At 53.8% G+C, this 20,251-nt stretch overlaps 1 protein-coding gene across 3 annotated transcripts in view; it reads left to right on the forward strand.

Moving 5' to 3' along the window:
- Positions 1 to 938: 938 nt before the first annotated feature.
- The window catches only part of SCYL3 (SCY1 like pseudokinase 3), a 24,382-nt gene continuing 5,069 nt past the window's right edge, over positions 939 to 20,251 (forward strand). Inside the window, exons 1-10 of one of the 3 annotated variants that reach the window (XM_081025642.1) lie at positions 939 to 1,121; positions 5,897 to 6,109; positions 6,843 to 7,028; positions 9,010 to 9,123; positions 10,938 to 10,994; positions 11,876 to 11,978; positions 13,057 to 13,168; positions 15,362 to 15,439; positions 17,444 to 17,583; positions 18,270 to 18,454. In XM_081025642.1, the coding sequence (XP_080881768.1) occupies positions 5,945 to 6,109; positions 6,843 to 7,028; positions 9,010 to 9,123; positions 10,938 to 10,994; positions 11,876 to 11,978; positions 13,057 to 13,168; positions 15,362 to 15,439; positions 17,444 to 17,583; positions 18,270 to 18,454 (1,140 nt within the window). In that variant the 5' untranslated portion in view covers positions 939 to 1,121; positions 5,897 to 5,944. Of the gene's footprint in view, positions 1,414 to 5,896; positions 6,110 to 6,842; positions 7,029 to 9,009; positions 9,124 to 10,937; positions 10,995 to 11,875; positions 11,979 to 13,056; positions 13,169 to 15,361; positions 15,440 to 17,443; positions 17,584 to 18,269; positions 18,455 to 20,251 lie in introns of all 3 variants that reach the window. The other 2 variants (XM_081025641.1, XM_081025643.1) reach the window with 2 other exon arrangements.

Genomic DNA, 20,251 nt, shown 5'->3' on the forward strand with positions numbered 1-20,251 from the left:
TGTACTTCTGCTTCTCAACTTTCTAGTGCCAGGTGGTGGTCGGACCTGCTGGAACTGTGCTCCCCAATACTGTGGTGGCTATCCACATGTGACCGTGGAGCATGAAAATACGGCCAGTCCAAATTTCAAAAAAAGAGGTATTCGATTTTGAAGACAGTACAAAATGTAAAATATCTCAATAATTTATCATACTGAGTGCATGTTTAAATGACAATCTTCTGGATACACTGTGTTAAAATAGAATATTAAAAGTAACTTCATTCTCTTTACTGTTTTTAATGTGGCTAACGAGAGAGATTTAAATGACACGTGGCTCTAATTCTACTCCTAGAGACCAATACTGACAGTACAGAGTTCGGCCTTCATCAGGCTTAAAACTATTTGTGCCTGCCTCCTACTAAACATTTATTACGTTTCTGAATAAGGGGCAAAATTTGGTCGGCTAGTTGCTTGCATCTAACCTGGTGAACAAATTGTGGGCTCCTTACTCATCTTACACTTTCACCTACTGCTATTGACCAGAAAGAACCTAAAAGTTTCCGGTGATCAAGTGATTTAGGTCACCTGTCACCTGTGAGGTTGTAGAAGCATTAATCCCTACTACGACCATGCAGATGATAACAGGGAAATAACATACGTTGTTTGCATTGAATCGTGTAGTTTTAAAACTATTACATATAGTTACTTTATTCTCACAACCCCCTATTAAGTAGAAACATTAATTATAGGTCCTGTTGGTATTAATAGCTCCAACTTGACTCTTGGCTGAATTAAGGGTAACTCCAGACCTTCCGCCTCAAGGGCTTGGGCGGGACTCGCCACGACCCACAGCCGCTTCAGCACGATTTCGGCCCACGCGGCGCAGCCAATCAGGACCGCGGGATGAGCGACGTCACCCGAAAGTCATCGCCGATTGCCAGGCTCCTTTTCTCCGCCCCGCCCCTTTGCTATTTGTCAGAAGCGACCGGGGGCCATTTTAGATTCGGGCGGAACTCAAATGAAAACTGCGCGGTTGACAGCCTCATTAAAATGAAGACACACTAGCGCGTTGAACTCCACAGCCAAGAGAGGGGACACCTTCACCGCCCAACAGGCGGCTGGCAGCAGTGAGTGAACGCGAGGTGGGCACCGGCGCCCACACTCAAGATGGCCCCGGCCTGAGAGTCACCTGTGCGGCCGCTCTAGCTCGGTTCCGGGTTCGTTCGCCTCAGTGGCGGCGTCGGAGGGCCACAGGCTGGCATTCCGTCCGTTTCCGGACCCGTCTCTATGGTGCCGGAGGGACCAGACCCCCGAAGACTGTGGGTGTAGTGGCCGGAGCCTCACGGGGGAGGCCAGGGTGGTTGGTGTCAACAAGGGGCGAAGAGGGGGACCGGACCCCCGACCCTCGGCCGCCTCCCCGCCGCTCTCCGGCAGGTAACAGGGCGCCCGGGGCTGCAGCCCCGTCCGTGCGGGCCTGGGCCCGGGGAGGGTCCGGGAGCGGGACGGAGGGAGCGCGCCCGGCTCGCGGGGCCGCGCGTGGGGCGCGCGCGGGAGCGAGCTCGGCGCCGCGGCGCTGCCGGCGTAGCTCTGGCCGCCGCCTCCGCGCAGCCTGCCGTGACTGCCGGGCGCCCTTCCTCCTGGGCCGGCGGGCGACCCGGCCCGCGGCGGCGCTGGCAGCGAACGGGAAGATGGGGACGGAGCGGGGCGCCCCCGAGCGGCCGCGGCCGGACCCCGCTGGCCCCCGGCCTCGCTCCCGGGCGGGGCGCGGCGGGGCGGGTGGGCGACGGCGGCGCCCGAGCTCCGCGAGCCCGCCGTCCCTCGTGGTCCCAGGCCGGGGCCAGGCCCCCAGCGGCCCAGCCGGCGCCCGGTTTGCGTAGTACTTTTTATTTAGAGTAAAGCGGAAACGTTTCTCGGACGATGGTGTTTAGGAAAGCACGTGGACACAGCGGGCCCTGCCCTCCGCGGTCCCTGTCCCCCCGTGGTCAGGACCCGTGTGCACACCACGGAGCGTCCCGTCTCCCCGCCGCGACGAGCCTTCGTTCGTGGGGTCCGTCCGGGCTTCGTTCTGCGTGGCCGGTCCGCCGGCCGTGCTGGACTGAGCTCCACGCGGAACGCGTGCCTGTTGTATTGTCATCGGCAGGTGACACGTAGGAGTCCAGACTGAGTGACCCCAGAGCTCAGTGCAGGCGAGTCCCTTGTCTTGAGCGCTTCCCGGCCCAGCGGCCTGCGACCCAGAGCAGAGGGCGACATCGCCCCCCAGACGACGGCATTTCTTAGCCGAGGGTCCGAGTCGCCCAGGACCTGCCTGGGCGAGGGCTTTCCTGACCCACAGGTGGCCCAGAGACGTGAGGTGCTGCCCATTGAAGCACAGAAATGGAGGAAGGTGGCGACCACCTTTTTAAAGACCAGACCCTGCTGGTCTTGACAAGTCAGAAACCGCGAGCGGAGCTGGCACATCCTGCAAAGCACCCAGGCCCATCCACCGTGCTCCAGGCTTTTTTGTCTTAAAGCCAAAAGATGTTGTGTTTGCCCCTAAACGTCTCAAAATGAGCAAGAGCATTTTGGAAGTCCAGCTGTTAGTGGCTCTGCCATTTCCCCGACGTCCACTGTGGCCGTTAACCATTTTTGAAGGACTCTTTATAGCCACAGTTGTTGTGCCTCTTGGGAGACAGGTGGGTGAAGTAAAGAATTAAGAATTCCCGCTTTTAAAACGTTCTCGATTTGCAGTCAACGGCACATCGTTGTACTTCCTCCTAATAAAGTGACCTGGACACAGGATATAACCGTCCTGTTCTGTACGCGTCGCGCAGCAGGTTGTCCGCACACTTCTGACAACTTTCAGTAATAGAAGGGCATCCTTTCCCTTGCGTTTTCTCAAGAAAGGGAGAACATCATCTTCTTAAATGATGTTTCTTAGGGCCTCAGTGTATACCCAAAGTGTACACTGCTAAGAAAACTTCACCAGTTTTCACCTCTTGCGAAAGCTTTCATGCCCCTACACCGTTCGTTACCTTGTAGTGGAGTTCACAATATTAAATCAAAGTTTCTTACATGTTGTAAGGCCCAGTGTTCCCACAGGGAAGCATTTTGCTGTTCAGACATGACTAAGTAAATGAGGTGTCCACTGCGGTGCCTCTGCCGGCTGCCACTTAATTCAGCCAGAGCACTGCCCCTCAATCCTGGTGACCAACCTCTCTGCTCTGGGGACTAATTAATATTAAAACTAAACAAGCAGCGTGAGTCTCTGCCAACAGAATTTCCATTTTCTTGCAGTTCCTTATGTGTTGATTTTTTGGAAAAGGTGTATTTTGTGGCTGGGAGACGGAGGCTAACTTCAGGTAGACACTTTTCAAAGCACCACTTCTCGAACTCACCCCTCTAGTCTGACTGGTTTATCAGCCAGGAGGAGTTAGCAGCAGTTTTCTGCTTATGGAATGGCAGTTGGTTTCAAAGAACATAGACCCACTCAGGCTGCCTCAGGTGTCCCGCAGCCCCCCCCCAACCCCCGTTTGTAAGGGTGTCAGTGAGGCCGGGAGGAAATGGATCTGAAGCTGGGCTCCCTGGAGTCCATCGTAGTCATGTGCCCTGTGACTCGCCCAGGGTTTGCTTTCCTTCTGCTGCCAGCTCACTTCCTCTGCTTGCCAAGTGTCTGCCTCCCATGGCTTTGGGTTGCCATTGCCCCGACTACCTCATGGCATCCTTTTACCTCCAGCGGTGCTGCTGAGGGACAAAAATGCCCCTGTGCATTCAGATTCCTGGGGGAGACTGTGCCCTGGCTGTGGGTCCTAGAGATGGCACCTGACCCCTTGTACCCAAGAAGAGGGGAGCAAGGTCCAAGTACTAACCACACCCCCTCCACTCCGCGGGAGGCGGGGTGTTGTCACAGGCTGGGCAGGTAACCACACCTCCAGAATGGGGGAATCAGCAGTTGCTTTGCTCTGTCATCCTATGTCAAGAGTAATTTTATCTGTAGTCCCAGGAGAAAGTTGAATGTTACATGTAGTTGAGACACTTGGCATTTTTAATACTACTGGTTTGCTTTTCTACCATTCTTAAGAAAGGTACATTGCTAGGTAGGTAGGAACTGGGGACTTGTTAGAAAACTCGGGACTATTTACCCTCAGAATCGTTCTTGGATTTTGAAACACTTCAGTGTTAGCCAGCTTTAGCCCGTGTACATGTCGCGTTCTTTGTACGGTGATGCGTGTGGGTCTGCAGGCTTGAACTTCTGTTTCGTGCACGTGTCTTGAGTAGCATGACATCCCCTGAAAGCGAAGTGTTGTGTGGCACTTCACCCAAGTGGAAAACCAAGCCCAAGCAGAGGGGCTGCGGATAATGATCATCAGGTTTATGTTTATCCAGAAGACGCAGACTGTAACCGGAAATTTTCAAAGGTCTACGTGGAATGTTTGCCCGTGTGATTTAGAACGAGGCACTTGCCACATAGGCCGACCGAGTTAGTAAGAACTCTTTTTGTTTTTTAAATTACAGTAAAGCCAGGACGGAAATCCGACTGCCGCCCATTTTTCAGACATACGTTGTTTGGCCTAAACAGGTTTTTAAAAATTTGAGTCGATATTGAAAAATAGGGAAATTTCCACGTAGATATTCAGGCTCTTGGCCCCTGCTGATCAGTGGTATTGTCACCGGGCAGCTCTGGGTCTGCCGTCCTCTTTCTGGAAGTGCTCGGTGAGGGCTGCTCCCTTCAGAGGACATGCCCCTCCCTGGGGGCCCTGTGACCCCACCGCAGGCCCTCTGCTGCCCTGCCCCTGCTCCTGGCCTGGGGTGACCTTGTCAGCGTGTATCCCAGCTGTAAAGGAAGGTGTGGGAGCTGCAGGCACGTGTGTGCACGTCTGAGTGTGTTACACCACCTGGCAGCCCTCCGCAGACCTCCGTCACTACTTCAGGGCCACTACTTCAGGACCGTGTGTGTGTGTAAATATTGGCATATAACATAGACTTCTTTTTAAAACAACTTTAGTGAAGTATAATTGATATATAGTAAACTGAACATATTTAAAGTGACAGTTCTTTAAGTTTTTCGTTAGTAACCATTATAGTAACAAGACAATGAAGGCGGCCCCCCTTTCCCCCCAGAGCTTCCTTGTATGCCTTCACAATCCTTTCCACTCCCCTCGTCCCTCTGACCGGGCCCCCACCCCAAGGCAACCACTGATCTATTTTCTGTCATTGAGAGTGCTTTGGATTTTCTAGAATCTTGCGCATGTGGCGGGGGTTTTTTGTTTTCTTGTTTTCTTTTTAGCATTTGAGATGATACTTTTTTGCACTTTCCCCTTATTTCAAGGAGCATAATTTTGAAGAGCAGTGAGGCTGCACATTTTCTTGTTTGTTGTCATTTGTATTCAGTGAGTTGTCTGTTTTCTGTCCCATTCCTCTCCTGGGGTTTTAGTGTTTTGCTTGATTTGTTAACATGTTTGTTGTGTGTGTTTTTTAACATGTTTTGTTAACATGTTTTTCATGTTTGTTAGAAATAGTCTCTAGCTTATATTGTTTTTATTTATAATTTTAAGCTATTTTAGACATAGGGAAGTTTTACCACTTTTAAATAATCGAGTCTTGCAACACTTTTCCTTAGTGAGGCAGGTGTGACCAGTCACTTGGGGAGCAGGAGTGACCCTGTCCTGTGTGATCGCCTCTCCACGCGGAACATTCGGTGTGTGTGCTGGGGCAGGAGGCTGGTAGCTGCATGGCTGGCTGGTTGTGTGCGTCTTCTCTAGGGCGCTAGGTGTTAACTGATAAGCACTGCGGGTGACTTCCTGGGCGCTTACCCTGTTCATCGTTGAGCGGCCTCGTTCACGAGGATTGTAGGAACCGGTGCGTTTGCGTGGCTGTGTCTGATCCTGGCTAGAATTGCAGATGGAGACTGGAAGTTTGAGCGCATTCTCTCTCCTCTCAGGTCTGCGTGGCTTTGGGGGTGCTGCAGCACGGCCTCACTGCCTGAGGGATGGGAGCAGAGAACAGCGCTTTGAGGAGCTGTGTGCTGAAGGAACCCCCATTCACCTTACCCTCTGGGCTGGCCGTTTACCCCGCTGTCCTGCAAGATGGTAAATTGGCTTCGGTTTTCGTGTATAAGAGAGAAAACGAAGACAAGGTCAACAAAGCCGCCAAGGTACGTGGTAGTTGACAACTCAGCGCTTTTACTGTGAAAACTACAAAATTAGTGAAGGTCCAGGGGCAGGTCCTAAGGAATGGTGTTTCTATGTGTGTCCTTTACTCCCTTCCTACCCTTCCTGGAACAGTAGCTCAAACCTCAGTCCTGTCTCAGGACATCGTCAGTCCTGTGCGTGCTTGGCCAGGGGTCCCCTGAGACCAGTGTGCTGTGCAGACTGCAGCGCGTCTCCTCCAGCTGCCCCTACAGGCTGCCTTGGTTCCTCTCTGTGACTTCTGGCCAGGAAGCTGGCAGTTTCGGTCAGGTTTAGACGCCTTGGCGACACCCTCTGCAGCGCTGCGAGAAGGGACACTCCCTAGCCAGGAGACTCACCCAGGGTGTCTCCTCCCAAATCGGGGGTCCCCTGCATAGTCTGCTGTGCTTGTGTTTACTTCCCAGAGGTCTCAGCAGTTGTTTTTGGCTTCCGGTTTGGGGTTTAGGGCAGCAGTCGTTGGGGGACGTGGCCCCGCGCCTGCACTGGCCTAGCGGGAGTGGGCGTGCCGGTGACGTCACACAGTCAGAGAGCCTCCTTTGCCTTGTTGGAAATTTAGGGGGAGCTGGGAAGGACCTTGAATGCGATGACACATTTTCTGACATACATGTAACTACAGTTAATTTTCTGACACACATGTAACTACAGTTAATGTGGTTTCGAGTCATTCACCTCCAAGCTTTTCTGTTTGTCTTTTGAAAGCACTTGAAGACACTCCGTCACCCTTGCTTGCTGAGATTTTTATCTTGCACTGTGGAAGCAGATGGCATTCACCTTGTCACTGAGCGAGTGCAGCCTCTGGAAGTGGCCCTGGAAACACTGTCCTCTGCAGAGGTCTGTGCGGGCATCTACGACATCCTGCTGGCTCTTATCTTCCTGCATGACAGAGTGAGTGACAGGACGCAGTGGCCGCCCAGGCTGGACGTCTCGGGGGGCTGCTTGTGTGGTCGTGCTCGTAAATCCTGGCGCCTGTGGAAGTCCAGTTACTGTTCTTTCTAGAAGGTTTTCCAGGGGAAAGTGGCTCAGAGCTGCTACAGTTCTCCATCCTGGGCAGTTAGTTACTTTATTTCAGTTACCAGTCTTCTCCAGTTTTGGGTAAGTCTTCGCCCCAAAAACAGCTACAGCTGGTATTTGTTATTAAGGCAGATTCAGGTTTAGCATCAGTGCTGCTGCGGACCAAGGTTCCTACCGTGTTTCCCTGAAAATAAGACCTAGCTGGACCATCAGCTGGCATGCACCTTTTGGAGCAAAAATTAATATAAGACCTGGTGTTATGTTATGTTATATTATGTATACATACTATATATATATAATATGTTACCCGTTGTTATGTTCTATTTATATTATATTACCCGGTCTTATTTTACTATATTTTACTATAAGACCGGATAATATAATTTTACTATAAGACCGGGTCTTATATTAATTTTTGCTCCAAAAGACGCATGAGAGCTGATTGTCCAGCTAGATCTTATTTTCAGGGAAACACGGTATTTATTTTCAGGAGGTTTTATCCATTTTGGAGAAAGAAATTATTTCTTAGGAAGAGGCAGCGTTTTCCACATTTCTTCCCAGCCACCAGGTGGTGCCAGTGAGAGGCAGACCTGCGCAGGCCCCTTGCTGTTCAGGAGAGAAAGTGCGAGTTCCTGTGTTACTCCTGGTCCGTTTCTTCACAGCGTCTTAGGGCTACTGCCACTTAGTGGAACTTACCTTACCTGCCACTTAGTATTAAGGCCTTTGGCAGGCCCCCAAGATTGAAAAACAGCAGTCACAGGTTAGAAACACTTGCATTTGACTCATGTGTGTTTTTCAAACATTTTTTGTCGATGGGAGACACTCTCTCCCAATGTCACTCTGGACTTCCCTCCTCTTCTATGCAGTCTGAGGTTCGCCTAGGAGGAATTATTGGTGCTTCCCTATGGAGGAATATTCTCTCTGTAGGAGAAAGTGCATGCACGTGGTAGAAAGCGGGCCGCGCATGCAGGGACAGTCGGCCCTCGCCGTCCCGGAATCAGTGCCCACGTCCCCGGAGGAGAGGTCTCTGCCGACACAGCGCTGTGTGTGTGCTTCGTCACCTTCTTCTCCCATGGAAACATACGTCCATACTGTTCTAAACCTTCCTTTAAAATATGTGCATCTCGGAGTGTTTCATGTAAAATATGTGCATGTTTGCTCTACTGGAGAGACTATTTAAAGTATGCTTGTCTACTGGAATGATTTCTGGTTTGGAAAAAACATACTTCAATGCTGTTCTCATTTTCTTCTTTTTCATTTGACTGCACTATTTTTATAGTTTTCAATTTGGCTCTTCTGTGGCCTGTGGGATATCTCTGGTGGTCCTTACCATTCCATTTTCCTCTTCTTCGGGCAGAATTTTTGTAATGCCCACTGACGGGCATTTCAAGTGAAGTAGCTCTGGAAGCACGGTAGAAAGTCGGTAAGAAAGAATTGGGAGGGAAAATTTAACACAGTAACTTATGGGAACGAAGATAAACTTTATCTCGAAAGGCACTGGAAGCAGACATGCAGGTCATAAAGATCTGTAAGTTTAGGGTTAAGGACACACGTCTCCTGACTCCCGTGGGAGTGGGGATGTGCCATGTCTGTGCAGTGGCTTTCCTGTCGTTACGATCCTGTCCCACCGGGCAGGCGGAGGTAACGGAAGCCCTTCCGGTGCGTTTCCCGTGTCTAACGTCATGAGGTACAGCGGCCCGCTCCGTTTGTCATTCCTTAAAGCCGTCCTTCCATTTACTATGCTACGAGTGGGAAGACTCGCCACGTCTTTTTCTTTTTGGTGATTAGTATTTGGCTTTTTAAAACTTGTATTTCAAAGATTGGAGTGACACCTTCTTCCTTTTTTATTCTCCAGGGCCACCTGACACACAACAATGTCTGCTTGTCATCGGTGTTTGTGAGTGACGATGGGCACTGGAAGCTCGGAGGCATGGAGACAGTCTGCAGAGTCCCTGAGGCCACCCCAGAGGTAAGCCGGGTGGCAGGCCTGTCTGTTCAGAGTTTGGTAGCGTTTTGGAATGTGGTTTTCACCAAAGGACTTTCTTTCGGTATCAGGGTGATCTTAGGTTTGGAGACTTGACTTTTTGTCAGTGCTCACGTTCATAGAATTGTGGGCTGTTTTTCTTCCGAGCGCACTGGAGGTCACACATCTTCTCCTCGCTTTGTCGCTGAGGGAGATAAAACGGCATGGTCACATTTTTAACTCAGCGCCCTGCTCTCTGCTCCTGTGGTGTCCTATCCCTGGTGATACCACGTAAAGCTGCCATACTGTCCTCACTGGCGTGGCGGTGCACCGGCCGGTGGGCTGATCCTCGTCGCCCAGTCTCACGTTGCGGCCCCACGCGTGGGCCCGGTTGCATGCGCAGCCTCAGGGGTCAGTGCAGGGGCTCAGTGCAGATGCTGCTTCCACACAAGACCGTCCTCTAATCATCAGCTTCTGCTCAGAATTTACTTCACATCTTATTAGTGTGGCTGTGGAATTCCTTCTGTGGGACACACGCCAAATTCTCTTCAAGGCCCTCACAGTCTCTTCCCCAGCCAGCCTTCAGCTCCACTGGCCGCTCACACTTCCTGAGGCAACCTCTGCCTGCGTCCTGTTCCACGTGGCTTGTAGTCTCAGGGACATGGTCTCAGGGCTGCGGTCTCAGGGCCGTGGTCTCAGGACCGCAGTCTTAGGGCCACGGTCTCAGGGCCACGGTCTTAGGGCCACGGTCTCAGGGCCGCGGTCTCAGGGCCATGGTCTCAGGGCCGCGGTCTCAGGGCCATGGTCTCAGGGCCGCGGTCTCAGGGCCACGGTCTCAGGGCCACGGTCTCAGGGCCGTGGTCTCAGGGCCATGGTCTCAGGGCCGCAGTCTCAGGGCCATGGTCTCAGGGCCACGGTTTCAGGGCCGCGGTCTCAGAGGGCCATGGTCTCAGGACCGTGGTCTCAGAGAGCCATGGTCTCGGGACCGCAGTCTCAGGGCCGTGGTCTCAGAGGGCCACGGTCTCAGGGCTGCAGTCTCAGAACGCAGTGCCCCTTCATCCTCTTCCTGTGTGTGGTTCTCTTGCTGGTTGCCTTCCTTCCTTCCTGTGGGCCCTCTGGGAGATGTGAGGTGGAGCTGAAGTCTGAGCTGAGCCCCATCTCCGCTTTGCACAGCCCTCTGCAGGCATCCCCCACCCAGCACAGCCAGGCCCTCCCGTGCGTCCGTCCATGGCACTTGGCATCTGCCATTGGATGTCGTAGTTGACACTGTAGGTTGTGAGCGCCTGCAGGGGCAGGGGCTCAACTGTGTTCATTTTGTGTTCCTAGCGCCCTGACCAGCTCTTGAAAAACAATCTTGGAATCGTGAAAGAATGCACTCGCTCTGTGGACATTGGTTTTTGTCCCAGTAGCTTATATGGTCCTCAACTTCTATGTCTCATGTGGCAGCAAGTCTTGAGATTCACTTGTCCAGCGAGAAGACGTTTACTTGTTACTAGTAACGTGTGTGCAGGATGAGAAAGTGCCTAATTTCTCCTCAGGAAGTCGTGCAGATGTGCCTCTGAGCAGCAGGGGGCGTCTGTTACACCCCCTGATGGGTGAGCAAAGGAATTGACATTTATTTCCTGCTAAGCCTGTGCTAGGCCAGGTACTGCGTTTACGTGTTTAATTAGGAAGATTTTACATTTGTATGTTGAATGTGTCTCATCATCTGAGGGTTTCATGGCTGCTGTTTCTGAAAGTTGCTCGTTGCTTTGGTAACTGGGTGTGAGATTGTTCTCCAAACATACATATGAATTCTGTTCCTTAATTTCTCTGTCTAGTTTCTGAGGAGTATCCAGTCAGTAAGAGACCCAGCGGGCATCCCTCCGGAAGAGAAGGTAAGGTGACGCGTCCCTCGTAATGGAGGCGTCTTTGTGTGACTGAGTATGAAACTGAAGAAACCTTTCCTCTGCCCACGCTTCTTCACTGCATTGTAGAGCCTCGTAATTCCTCTGGCCTTGAAGGTTCTCAGGACACCCTGTCACCACAGCAGGCCCTCTGTGACACTCAGCTGACATTTTGGTGCCTGGACACCTGTGCTGTCTGGAGGGACCGCTGCGTGAGCAGGTGCTTCCTGCCCGGGCCGTGGTCTTTGTAGGTCGCCGGACGCCTCACACCCGTCGCGGCTCTGTCTGGCCCTTAGGATTCCGAGATGTGGGGAGGGTGCTTCTTAAGATGGGTGCTGGTCGAGAAAGGCTGTGTTTACCAGTAAAATAGAAAGTGAGTCCTTGTAACCACTGTGAACAGTCAGTGAGCCATCTGGGCCTTTCCAGGAACTGCAAACCCAACTAGAAGAATAAACTGAGCTGTGGCCTGAGCTTCGAAGTCAGTCAGGTTTATCCAAGTCCCTACCGAGTGTGTGTACTGGTGTTTTCAAACTGATGATATGTTAGATCAACTTAGGGGTTCTGAGTAGCATTTTGAGAAAAAAAGGAATAGAAGCTATCGCTGGGCATTTAGGTGGACGGCTGAGTGCTGCTGTGTGAAACCTCTGTTTCCGTTGTGTGTATCGGAGCACCGTGAATACTAATGGCAGTAGCGACCTTTTTACTCGGCGTTGCTGTCAAACACAGTTTTGAAAGCTGAAGGTGTCAGGAGCCTATAAATCAGTTAGCTTTGAGTATGATAAATGCAAAAACGGGAGCGTGCTTCAGAGAACATCGGAAAGGATTTCTGAGACAGCTCCTTCCTCTAGTTTAACAGCCTTTCCTGCCTCTAGTCTCCAGAATTCACAACTCTGCCGGAGTCGCATGGACACGCGCGGGACGCCTATGCTTTCGGGACGCTGGTGGAAAGCGTGCTCACCGTCTTAAGAGCACAGGGTGAGTTGGCACCACGCCACTGCGTCCGACAGTACGTGGGTCCCACGGCCTCCGCTCGGATCAGAGTGAGGGGTCTGCTGCTCCCCGGGAAGCCTGTTGCGGGGTCTTAGCGGCTGTGAGCTCGCTAGTTTGCATGGTTAAAGCACTTTGAACTCTGGCCATCAGTACCGTGTGTTACTGTCTTAGGAATTGGCCTTGGTGTGTGTTGGTATTTATGCTCTGAAGGCGCAGTTTACACCAGCCAGTAAGTGAAGGCTGTCATCGGTGTATGTCTAATCAAAATAGAGGAAGATTCAAAATTTGTTATGAATTTCTGAATCAAGCTTAACATCTCTTTATCTTTTTCCTTTGAGAGGCCTTTTGAATTTTTTCTCTGTGATGTAACTTTCTCATTACTTTTTCCTTTTGTTGCCTCTTGAAACCCAGGCTGCTGAACAAGCGTTTTTTTCTCTGAGTCGTCTAGGGCTCACGCCCCCGCCCCCCACGGCAGGCCTTCAGTTGTCCCCTCAGGTGTCCTGGGGTTCAGGCCCGACAGCCCCCTCCCTGGCCTGTCACTCCCTAAGCTTCCCGCCGTCCTAAGGCCGTTTCTCTCCAGACTTCTGCCGGGGTCTGGAGTTACAAGCACCATCAGCTGTCAGCTCTGAACTGTCCCAGCCTCAGTGCTTGACAATTACACCCTGAGGCCCTAAGGAGGCCCTGTGGGTGATTGTCTCGAATGGTGGCCCTTCTGTGCGGCTCTTGGGAGAACTGCAAATGCTGTCATTCGAAGAACTTTCTGTGCTCTGTAGCTGAGAGCCTTGGGTGAAGTGGCCCTCACACCAGCCCCGTGTTAAACCTCCTCCGGGCCTGAGCTGCACAGGGTCCAGAGGGGAGGCACGTGGGGGTGGGGTTCTTGGGGGGGGGGGCTGGCAGGACAGTTTTGACACCTGCGGGAGAGTGTGGCTTAAGGAAGCTGGAAGCTGTTTCGCTTTGTTTGTTTGGGCTTTTACAGGTTGGTTTTGCTCTCGTCAGTCTCCAGCTGTAGAGTCCCTGAGATGAGGGAGAACGCCTGGGAACTAACTGTCGCTCTGGATTTCAGTTTCAGCGGATGTTCTCTCCAGCTTCCAGCAGACCTTGCACTCAACTTTGCTGAATCCCATTCCCAAGTGCCGGCCGGCGCTCAGCACCTTGCTGTCCCACAACTTCTTCAGGTGAGGCATCCGGGGATATCCACGGGTGCTGCCCACTGCCGCAGCCTGCCCCCCAGGCCCCTGCTCTCTGGCACCACGCCCTCTGGCACCCCTTGCTCCGGCACCCCACGCTCCGGCATCCCACCTTCTGGCACCCCTCGCTCCGGCATCCCGCCCTCTGGCACCCCTCGCTCCAGCACCTCACGCTCTGGCATTCTGCCCTCCGGTACCCCGCAGTCCGGCATCCCGCCGTCTGGTACCCCACACTCCGTTACCCCACACTCTGGTATCCTGTGGTCCTGTCCCACATGCTCTGGCACCCCGCAGTCCAGTATCCCGCTCTCCAGCACCCCGCCCTTTGGTACCCTGCGCTTCAGTACCCCCATACCCCCCAACCCCCAGTACCCTGCTCTCCAGCCGTGGGTCCTGGACCAAATGCCGGCATCCCTGTGGTTCATGATGAGGAGAGGTTGGGTCGTGTCCACGTGGGGAACGGGGAGAAGTGGGGTTGTCTCGCAGGTTCCTGTCACAGATAGAAGTTTCAGAAACATTTAATTACCCTGACGCTGGCTCTAGAAGTTACAGCCTGATTCTTAGGGCTTCTGATGGTGCCTGCAGCTCCCAGTTCGGAGCTCACTGAGGTAGTCCATAAACCTGGCCACTCCTTCCTGCTGCCACCGCACTGTTGGCAATAGGTGTAACTGCTGAAATTGTCTCTTGTTGGGTTTCAGAAGTGAGCTTATTTTTCTTCAGGCAGAAGATTTTCTTTGTTTAGTAAGACATGATGGAAGAACAAAAGTCCGTTTAATGAGAGTACAGGGACTGTTCGTACTATGGCTGGATTCAGAGGTGGTTTTGAACCGCTCTGCAAGGTCGGTTGTAATTGTGTCCTTCATTTTATTCCCGTGACTGCAGCACTGCTGCACAGGGTAATTCCACACTCATGACTTCTTAGCAAAAGCAGTCCCCTGTCAGGTTTGAAACGAAAACTCCTGTGTTTGCAGTCAGAGAGCCTGAGAAAAACCGGAGTGAAGGGAACGTTAACGTGATCCCGTTAAGGGGCACAGTTCCCTCCTGGCCAGGGTGTCACCGGACAGGAAAGGGGATGCTTTCGGTGTCGTTATTAGGGATTTATTGTTCAGTTATGTTTCAAAGAAACTATTCAAAACCTTTCCCTCACAGGAGTCTTAACCAAGGCACTTCCCTGTGCTATTGGCTAATTCACAGTGCTATTTTATTTACCTTGAAGTCTCTAGAAAGAATAATCCTTTACAGTAAATAGATTCTCTCAGGACTGTGGGCTAAGAGTTCTTTAGTAAGACTTGTATTTTAACGGGAGAGGGAAGCCAGACATACCCGCTCCCCTTCCCACAGTGTGAGATGCGTGGGAGGAGAAAACCCAGTGGACGGCAGGTTAGGCCTCAGTTAGGGTGTTGGTGCCTTTTCTCCGCTGCTCAGCCAGCGGGGAGCAGGTGTAAGAATAAGGTGCGGGGGGGGGGGGGGGGCGGGAGGAGGGGCGGGCAGCCATGCTTCTGGGGCCCGTGTCAGGCGGTACAGGCTGCAGGTGAAGCCTCGACCCCAGGGCAGCGGTGTTCCCAGAGGGTACGGCAGGAGGGTGTGAGCTGAGCAGTCCCTAGCCTCCGGGACCCTCAGGGGGCCCCACAGGACGCTGACCACTCCTCGCTCTCTTCCCTGCCTGGCTGGAAAAGGACCACACAACTCACAACGGGAGAAATGAGAAGATTCCTGTGGCATGTACGAGAAACCCCTCTTGCCCCAAACCTCTGTAATAGATTCTGCGTCACCAGAGGAGACTTGAGAATCAACAACTATTTGTAATGGAAACCATTTCTCCCCAACATTTCATTTAACCATATTCCGTTACAACAAAAATTTGGATGACGATGATGAGAATTATTAATGCCACACAGTGTTAGCATTTGTGTGCACGTGTGTGTGCGTGTGTGTGTGTGTGTGTGTGTGTGGTTAAGCCTGTATCTTCACAGATCTCTGATAGTCTTAAAACATCAGACCCCTGTGGGATTGTTCCAAATATTTGTTTCAGAAGCTACTTAGTTAGAATAGAACCTTCTAAGTAGCACAGAAGAGTTTCTTGTTGCATATTATTACAGTGTAGTCTGTGGTTATGGCCTTCAGTATTTCACGTGCCGCCTCTAATCTGTTGTCCATATTTTTTTTCTTTTTGGCGTTTAGGAATGATTTCCTAGAAGTTGTGAATTTCTTGAAAAGTTTAACATTGAAGAGTGAAGAGGAAAAGACTGAGTTCTTTAAGTAAGTTCAGAAAGTGAACACCTGACGTTCAGCAGTTTGGGTTAAGCCCATACAGTGGTCAGCTGGTCAGGAGAGGATGTGGCAGACACGGGTCTCCTCGCACAGTGTGTGGAACATTCTTCCGTTCCAGGCTTTCGGCCCGGCCTCGGGGCTGGGCAGGTCTGACGAGGGAAACAGACACAGAGCTCGCGGGGGTGGGGGCGTCCTGCAGACACAGGAGGGAGGGGGGCGCCCAGCAGACGCATGCAGAGCAGCACAGTGTCTTGTGTCTGGGGCAGTCGCAGTTGGGTCCTGCTGGAGGGCAAATTTCGAGAGCAGACGGTGCACGGTGGGTACCCTTGTGTGTGGCAGCAAGTGGTGCTGACACGGGCAGATGGACCTCAGGCATTGTCCCCATCCAGGGGCGACAGCAAGTGCGAAATGGCCCCATGTCCTTGGATATGGGCCACTCTTGTCTGTGGGGCCACAGGCTTGGCTCCCATCGGACTTGTGTTGCACAGTAAACTAATGCAAGGTAATCACGGCAGGAAAGGTGAGGTCACGTGCAAGGGCACTGATGGTACAAAGAGGGCCCGGGACGAGAAGAGAAACCTGCAAGCCTTTGGGACCCTGGAGGGCAGGGCCTGATGTGCGGGGGCAGGCATGGCATGGAGCTCAGGGACCTTTTCGTGTCTGTGGGACTTTACGTAGAGACGTGCTGGGCATTGGGCCCAGTGGTCTGGAGCTCGGGAGAAGTTGGAAGCTGAGGAGCCAATGGCGAGTATTAATTAGGGCTCATGAGCCTGTAGTTGGTGACATTCTCCCAGAGAAAGCGGGTAGCGTGAAAAGGACAGTGGGCCCAAAGTCTACCCGGGGGCCCCAACCTTGTAAGGGGCTGGTGGGTCAGGAGTGGCTGAGGAACGTGACAGCAGCAGTGGTTCTAGAAGAGACAGAGCCAGGACGGCCGGTGTCCCCAGAGGACCGGAGAATTGCAGGAAGCAGGGGACTCGATCAGCAAAGCAGCAGTGACCTTGTCGTAGGAAGAGCTGCTTCACTCAGCAGAGTGAGTCCGACGCAGTGAACTCAGAAGTGAGTTGGGGGCGAGAAAGGAGGCCCCGGGTACAACGTCCTGAAAGTTCATAGCAGACAGAACATGGAATTGCTGGCGGAGGAAATGGAGTCGGGGTTGGACATTCTGAAGGCGGGCGGAGGTGTGAGCATGTTTGTAGGCTGAGGGGACGGGAGTGGAAGGAGCAGCTGAAGCTGCTGGGGGGCTGTGGGCGGTCCTGGAAGGGGGGACACGTGGGGGGGCTGTGAGCGGTCCTGGAAGGGAGGATACGTGGGGGGACTATGGGCAGTCCTGGAAGGGGGGGTGCGTGGGGGGGCTGTGGGCAGTCCTGGAAGGGAGGGCGCTGGCGGGGCTGTGGCTGGGTGGGGGGTGGCGCCTTAGTCAGAGGAGGCGCTGGCATCCCTGGTACCTGGACAGGAGGTAGGGACGAGTGGGCGGGGCCTGTGTGTCTAGTGGCCCAGGGCCTTGCGGGGTTGATGGCTGGTGTGCGTGTTTCCTAACAGGGTGGCAGCCAGACTGTCGGCTGCGGCTGATGAGACAGGGAGCCCTGTGCCCATCAGTCCTCACGTCTGTCCTTCTGGGCTGAGTGCTCTCACATCTACTGTTTGATAAGTTTAGTCCCAAGGCCTGTGTTTTGTTTACCAGGAGACTTGGGGCTCTGAAGTGCCCGTGGTGGGCTAGTAGGCTCTGCTGGTGGGGAAGCACACCTGTGCTCTCCCAAGGGGCGCTTTGTAGAGAACATGTCCTCGTGGGATTGGACGTCGTACCTGTGCTGATGAGCTGGCCTCACGCCCGCCTCTTCTTCCCTCCGGGGTCCCACCTGGTCACCTTCCCTGGCTTCTTATCAGAGCGCGTCCCACAGGGGCAAGTGGGAGACAGGCCGAGCGTGTGCCTGCAGTGTGCGAGCGAGGCGCCGGTGTCCCGCGCGTTTCCCAGGCTCTCCTCCTTGCCCTCAGGTTTCTGCTGGACAGAGTCAGCTGCCTGTCGGAGGAGTTAATAGCGTTCCGCTTGGTGCCCCTTCTGCTGAATCAGTGGGTGTTTGCAGAGCCAGTGGCTGTGAAGAGTTTCCTCCCTCATCTGCTTGGCCCCAAAACAGGTGAGGCGCTTTCTCGAAGTACTTTGGTAAGGAAGGAGGTGCGGCTGTTAAGTCCAGGTTTGAGCAGAGTGAGGTTGGGACGTGGTGCGGTTACGTGGGTTCTAACAGTGGACAAGCCCTGATGTAACTGTCACTCAGACCTGCGCCCCGGGACCCCCAGGATAAACATGGGGCATCTTCCTGGACTCAGGTGCGCTGTGGTCACTCCCTGCGGCCGTGAACTTTGCGTTAGAACTCCCATCCTGTGACTCTGTGGAGCTTAGATGAGGTGACTTCTGCATCACCGGGAGCTCTCCCACACTGCTGTGCCTCGTGCCCTGCTCCGGGGAGGACCCTGGGGCGTTGCACGCCTCCTGCTCACAGCTAACCTGCAACAGGGTCTACCTCGTTAGGACAGAAAATTCCTCGCTGATCAAACATAACTGTTACAAAGTTGTTGAGTCAGGATTCTGTTGAGATAGAAGCTTTCGTTGTCGTACAGTAAGTGGGATGGGCAGAGACGCTTCCCAGCGACAGTGGACTAAGAGCCTCGGGGGCATTCTGGTCACCAGAGCGCTTCCCGTGGTTCAGGGCGGGAGAAGGTGGGCGCGCACGGAGAACGCTCTGGGCTGAGTCACCGGTTATGCTCGGTGCTCCTTCCACTAAGCGGCACTTCGTGTCTCCACCTGCACCCCTGTCCCTGGCAGACGGCGCGCGGGGAGCCAGCCCCTGCCTGCTGTCCCCAGGCCTGTTCCAGTCGCGGGTGATCCCCGTGCTGCTCCAGCTGTTCCAGGTCCACGAGGAGCACGTGCGGATGGTGCTGCTGTCCCACCTGGAGGCCTACGTGGGGCACTTCACGCAGGAGCAGCTGAGGACGGTCATCTTGCCACAGGTGAGCCGTGGGGGCGGCAGCGGGTGCCCGCCGGCCGGGCAGGTGGGGGCTGCAAAGCGGGGGTGCTTTGCTTAGACGGCCCCGCGGCGGCCGGTAGGTGTGAAGGCTTCACACTCCATCCAGTCAGTCAGGCCTGCGGTCTTCCCCTGAGCAAAGCGGTCGGTTTGCTAATTCTCTGGGGAGAGGAGCAAGCACCCTGTGGAATGCTGTGAACACAGAAGAAGTGTCCAAGATTGTCGTAAAATAATGGGACCATAACCGCGAGGGCCGTGAGATGATGGCTGGCAGTGGGTTCAGCCTCCAGCCCCCAGAGGCCCTGGAGGAATGGCTCCCGGGGGCTCCAGATGTGTGTGGTTTCCTGTGACTGACGTGACAAGGGACTGCAAGCTGTGTGGCTAAAACCAGTGGGAATCGGTTCCCTCGAGCTTCTGGAGGGGGCTCTGGGTCCAGAGCCCTGAAATCAAGGTGTCGGCTGGACCAGGCTCCGTCTGGGGTCCCTTCCTGTTCTCTGCCCGCTTCCGGCCGCTCCTGGCAAGCCTTGCGTCACTCCCATCTCTGCCTGTTGTCACCAGTCAGTGGGCGCAGGGCCTCCTCTAACCCAGTGTGACCTCGTTTTAAGGTCACATGAATTTGGACATGAATTTTTGGGGGACACTGATCAACTCAGTGGGAGGTTTTAAAAGATTTTGTGTCACGTGATATCTTGCAAATAATTTGTTTTCCTGAGATTAGTTTATTTAAAAGTTGTAAGGCCTGGTTTTGTGCTGAGCTGCTGGGGCTCCCTGCTTTCAGGGAGCTAATGCACGGTGCTGGGGTGCAGGAGAGGACCCCCCATTCTACCCTCTAATTCTTCTGGCTGGACTGGTTATACAGTAATAGAATGGGCACAGCGGGAAAAAGAACAGGTTAGTACGTGCACACAGGACAGTCACAACACGAGGCTCCAGTCGTCACGTGAGGCTCAGGCAGTGACAGCACGAGGCACCTTTTTGTAGTTTCTAGACACACAACCGTGGACAAGTGACAGGACGGGAAGCTCGTGCTCAGTAGAAGGCGTCTGAGCAGGCCGGGCGCTCGCTCGTCGGTGGGGAATCAGCCCTGGGCGTGGGCAGTGAGGGCGCCTGGCACGAGTTTGCACGCGCCCTTCGCGGAGTCCTAGCTCTGTGCTGAGGCGGACAGCCCTTCAGGGGCAGAGCACCTGTCACTGGGACTCAGCTCCTGCTCTCGGGACAGGACTCAGCTCCTCCCGCTCTTTCTGCTTCTCTCACTGCGCTTTGGCCCAGACACTCAGCATGGCATCGTGTGGTGGCGGGGGCAGCCTGCCCTGCGCTCAGTACTGGCAAAGAGGCGCTTGTTGTCTGTTGTGTAACAACCCCCAGGACTTAGGGCCTTAAAACAACAAGCAGTATTGATTCTCATGATTGTTTGGCTCGACTGGACCCAGGCTGGGGGAGCCGTCATGTGGGCTGCCCCCCACCATCGGGCTGACACATCCCAAAGCTCCTTGGCGCCTCGGAGGGCAGGCAGGGCGGAAAGGCTGGGCTTAGCCAGGACACTGGGACAGTCAGGCCTCTTTCTTTGTGACGTCCCAGGGCCTGCACACCGCCCCCCACGGGACGCGTCCCTGTGATTTCTGTAGCAGGATAAGTGGAGGACTTACAGGCGCACTTCTGTCACCAAGTCACAGGCGTCAGCCCAGCTTCCGGGCAGGATGGGGTGTGGTTCCTGGGCTGGCTTAGCGCCTCGGTGCCACGTGGCCCTTTGTGTTCACAGCAGTGGTTGTCGCCTGTATGTGCT

This window comes from Rhinolophus hipposideros (genome assembly GCF_964194185.1).
Source record: "Rhinolophus hipposideros genome assembly, chromosome: 19".
In the NCBI taxonomy this organism is placed as follows: Eukaryota; Metazoa; Chordata; class Mammalia; order Chiroptera; family Rhinolophidae; genus Rhinolophus; species Rhinolophus hipposideros.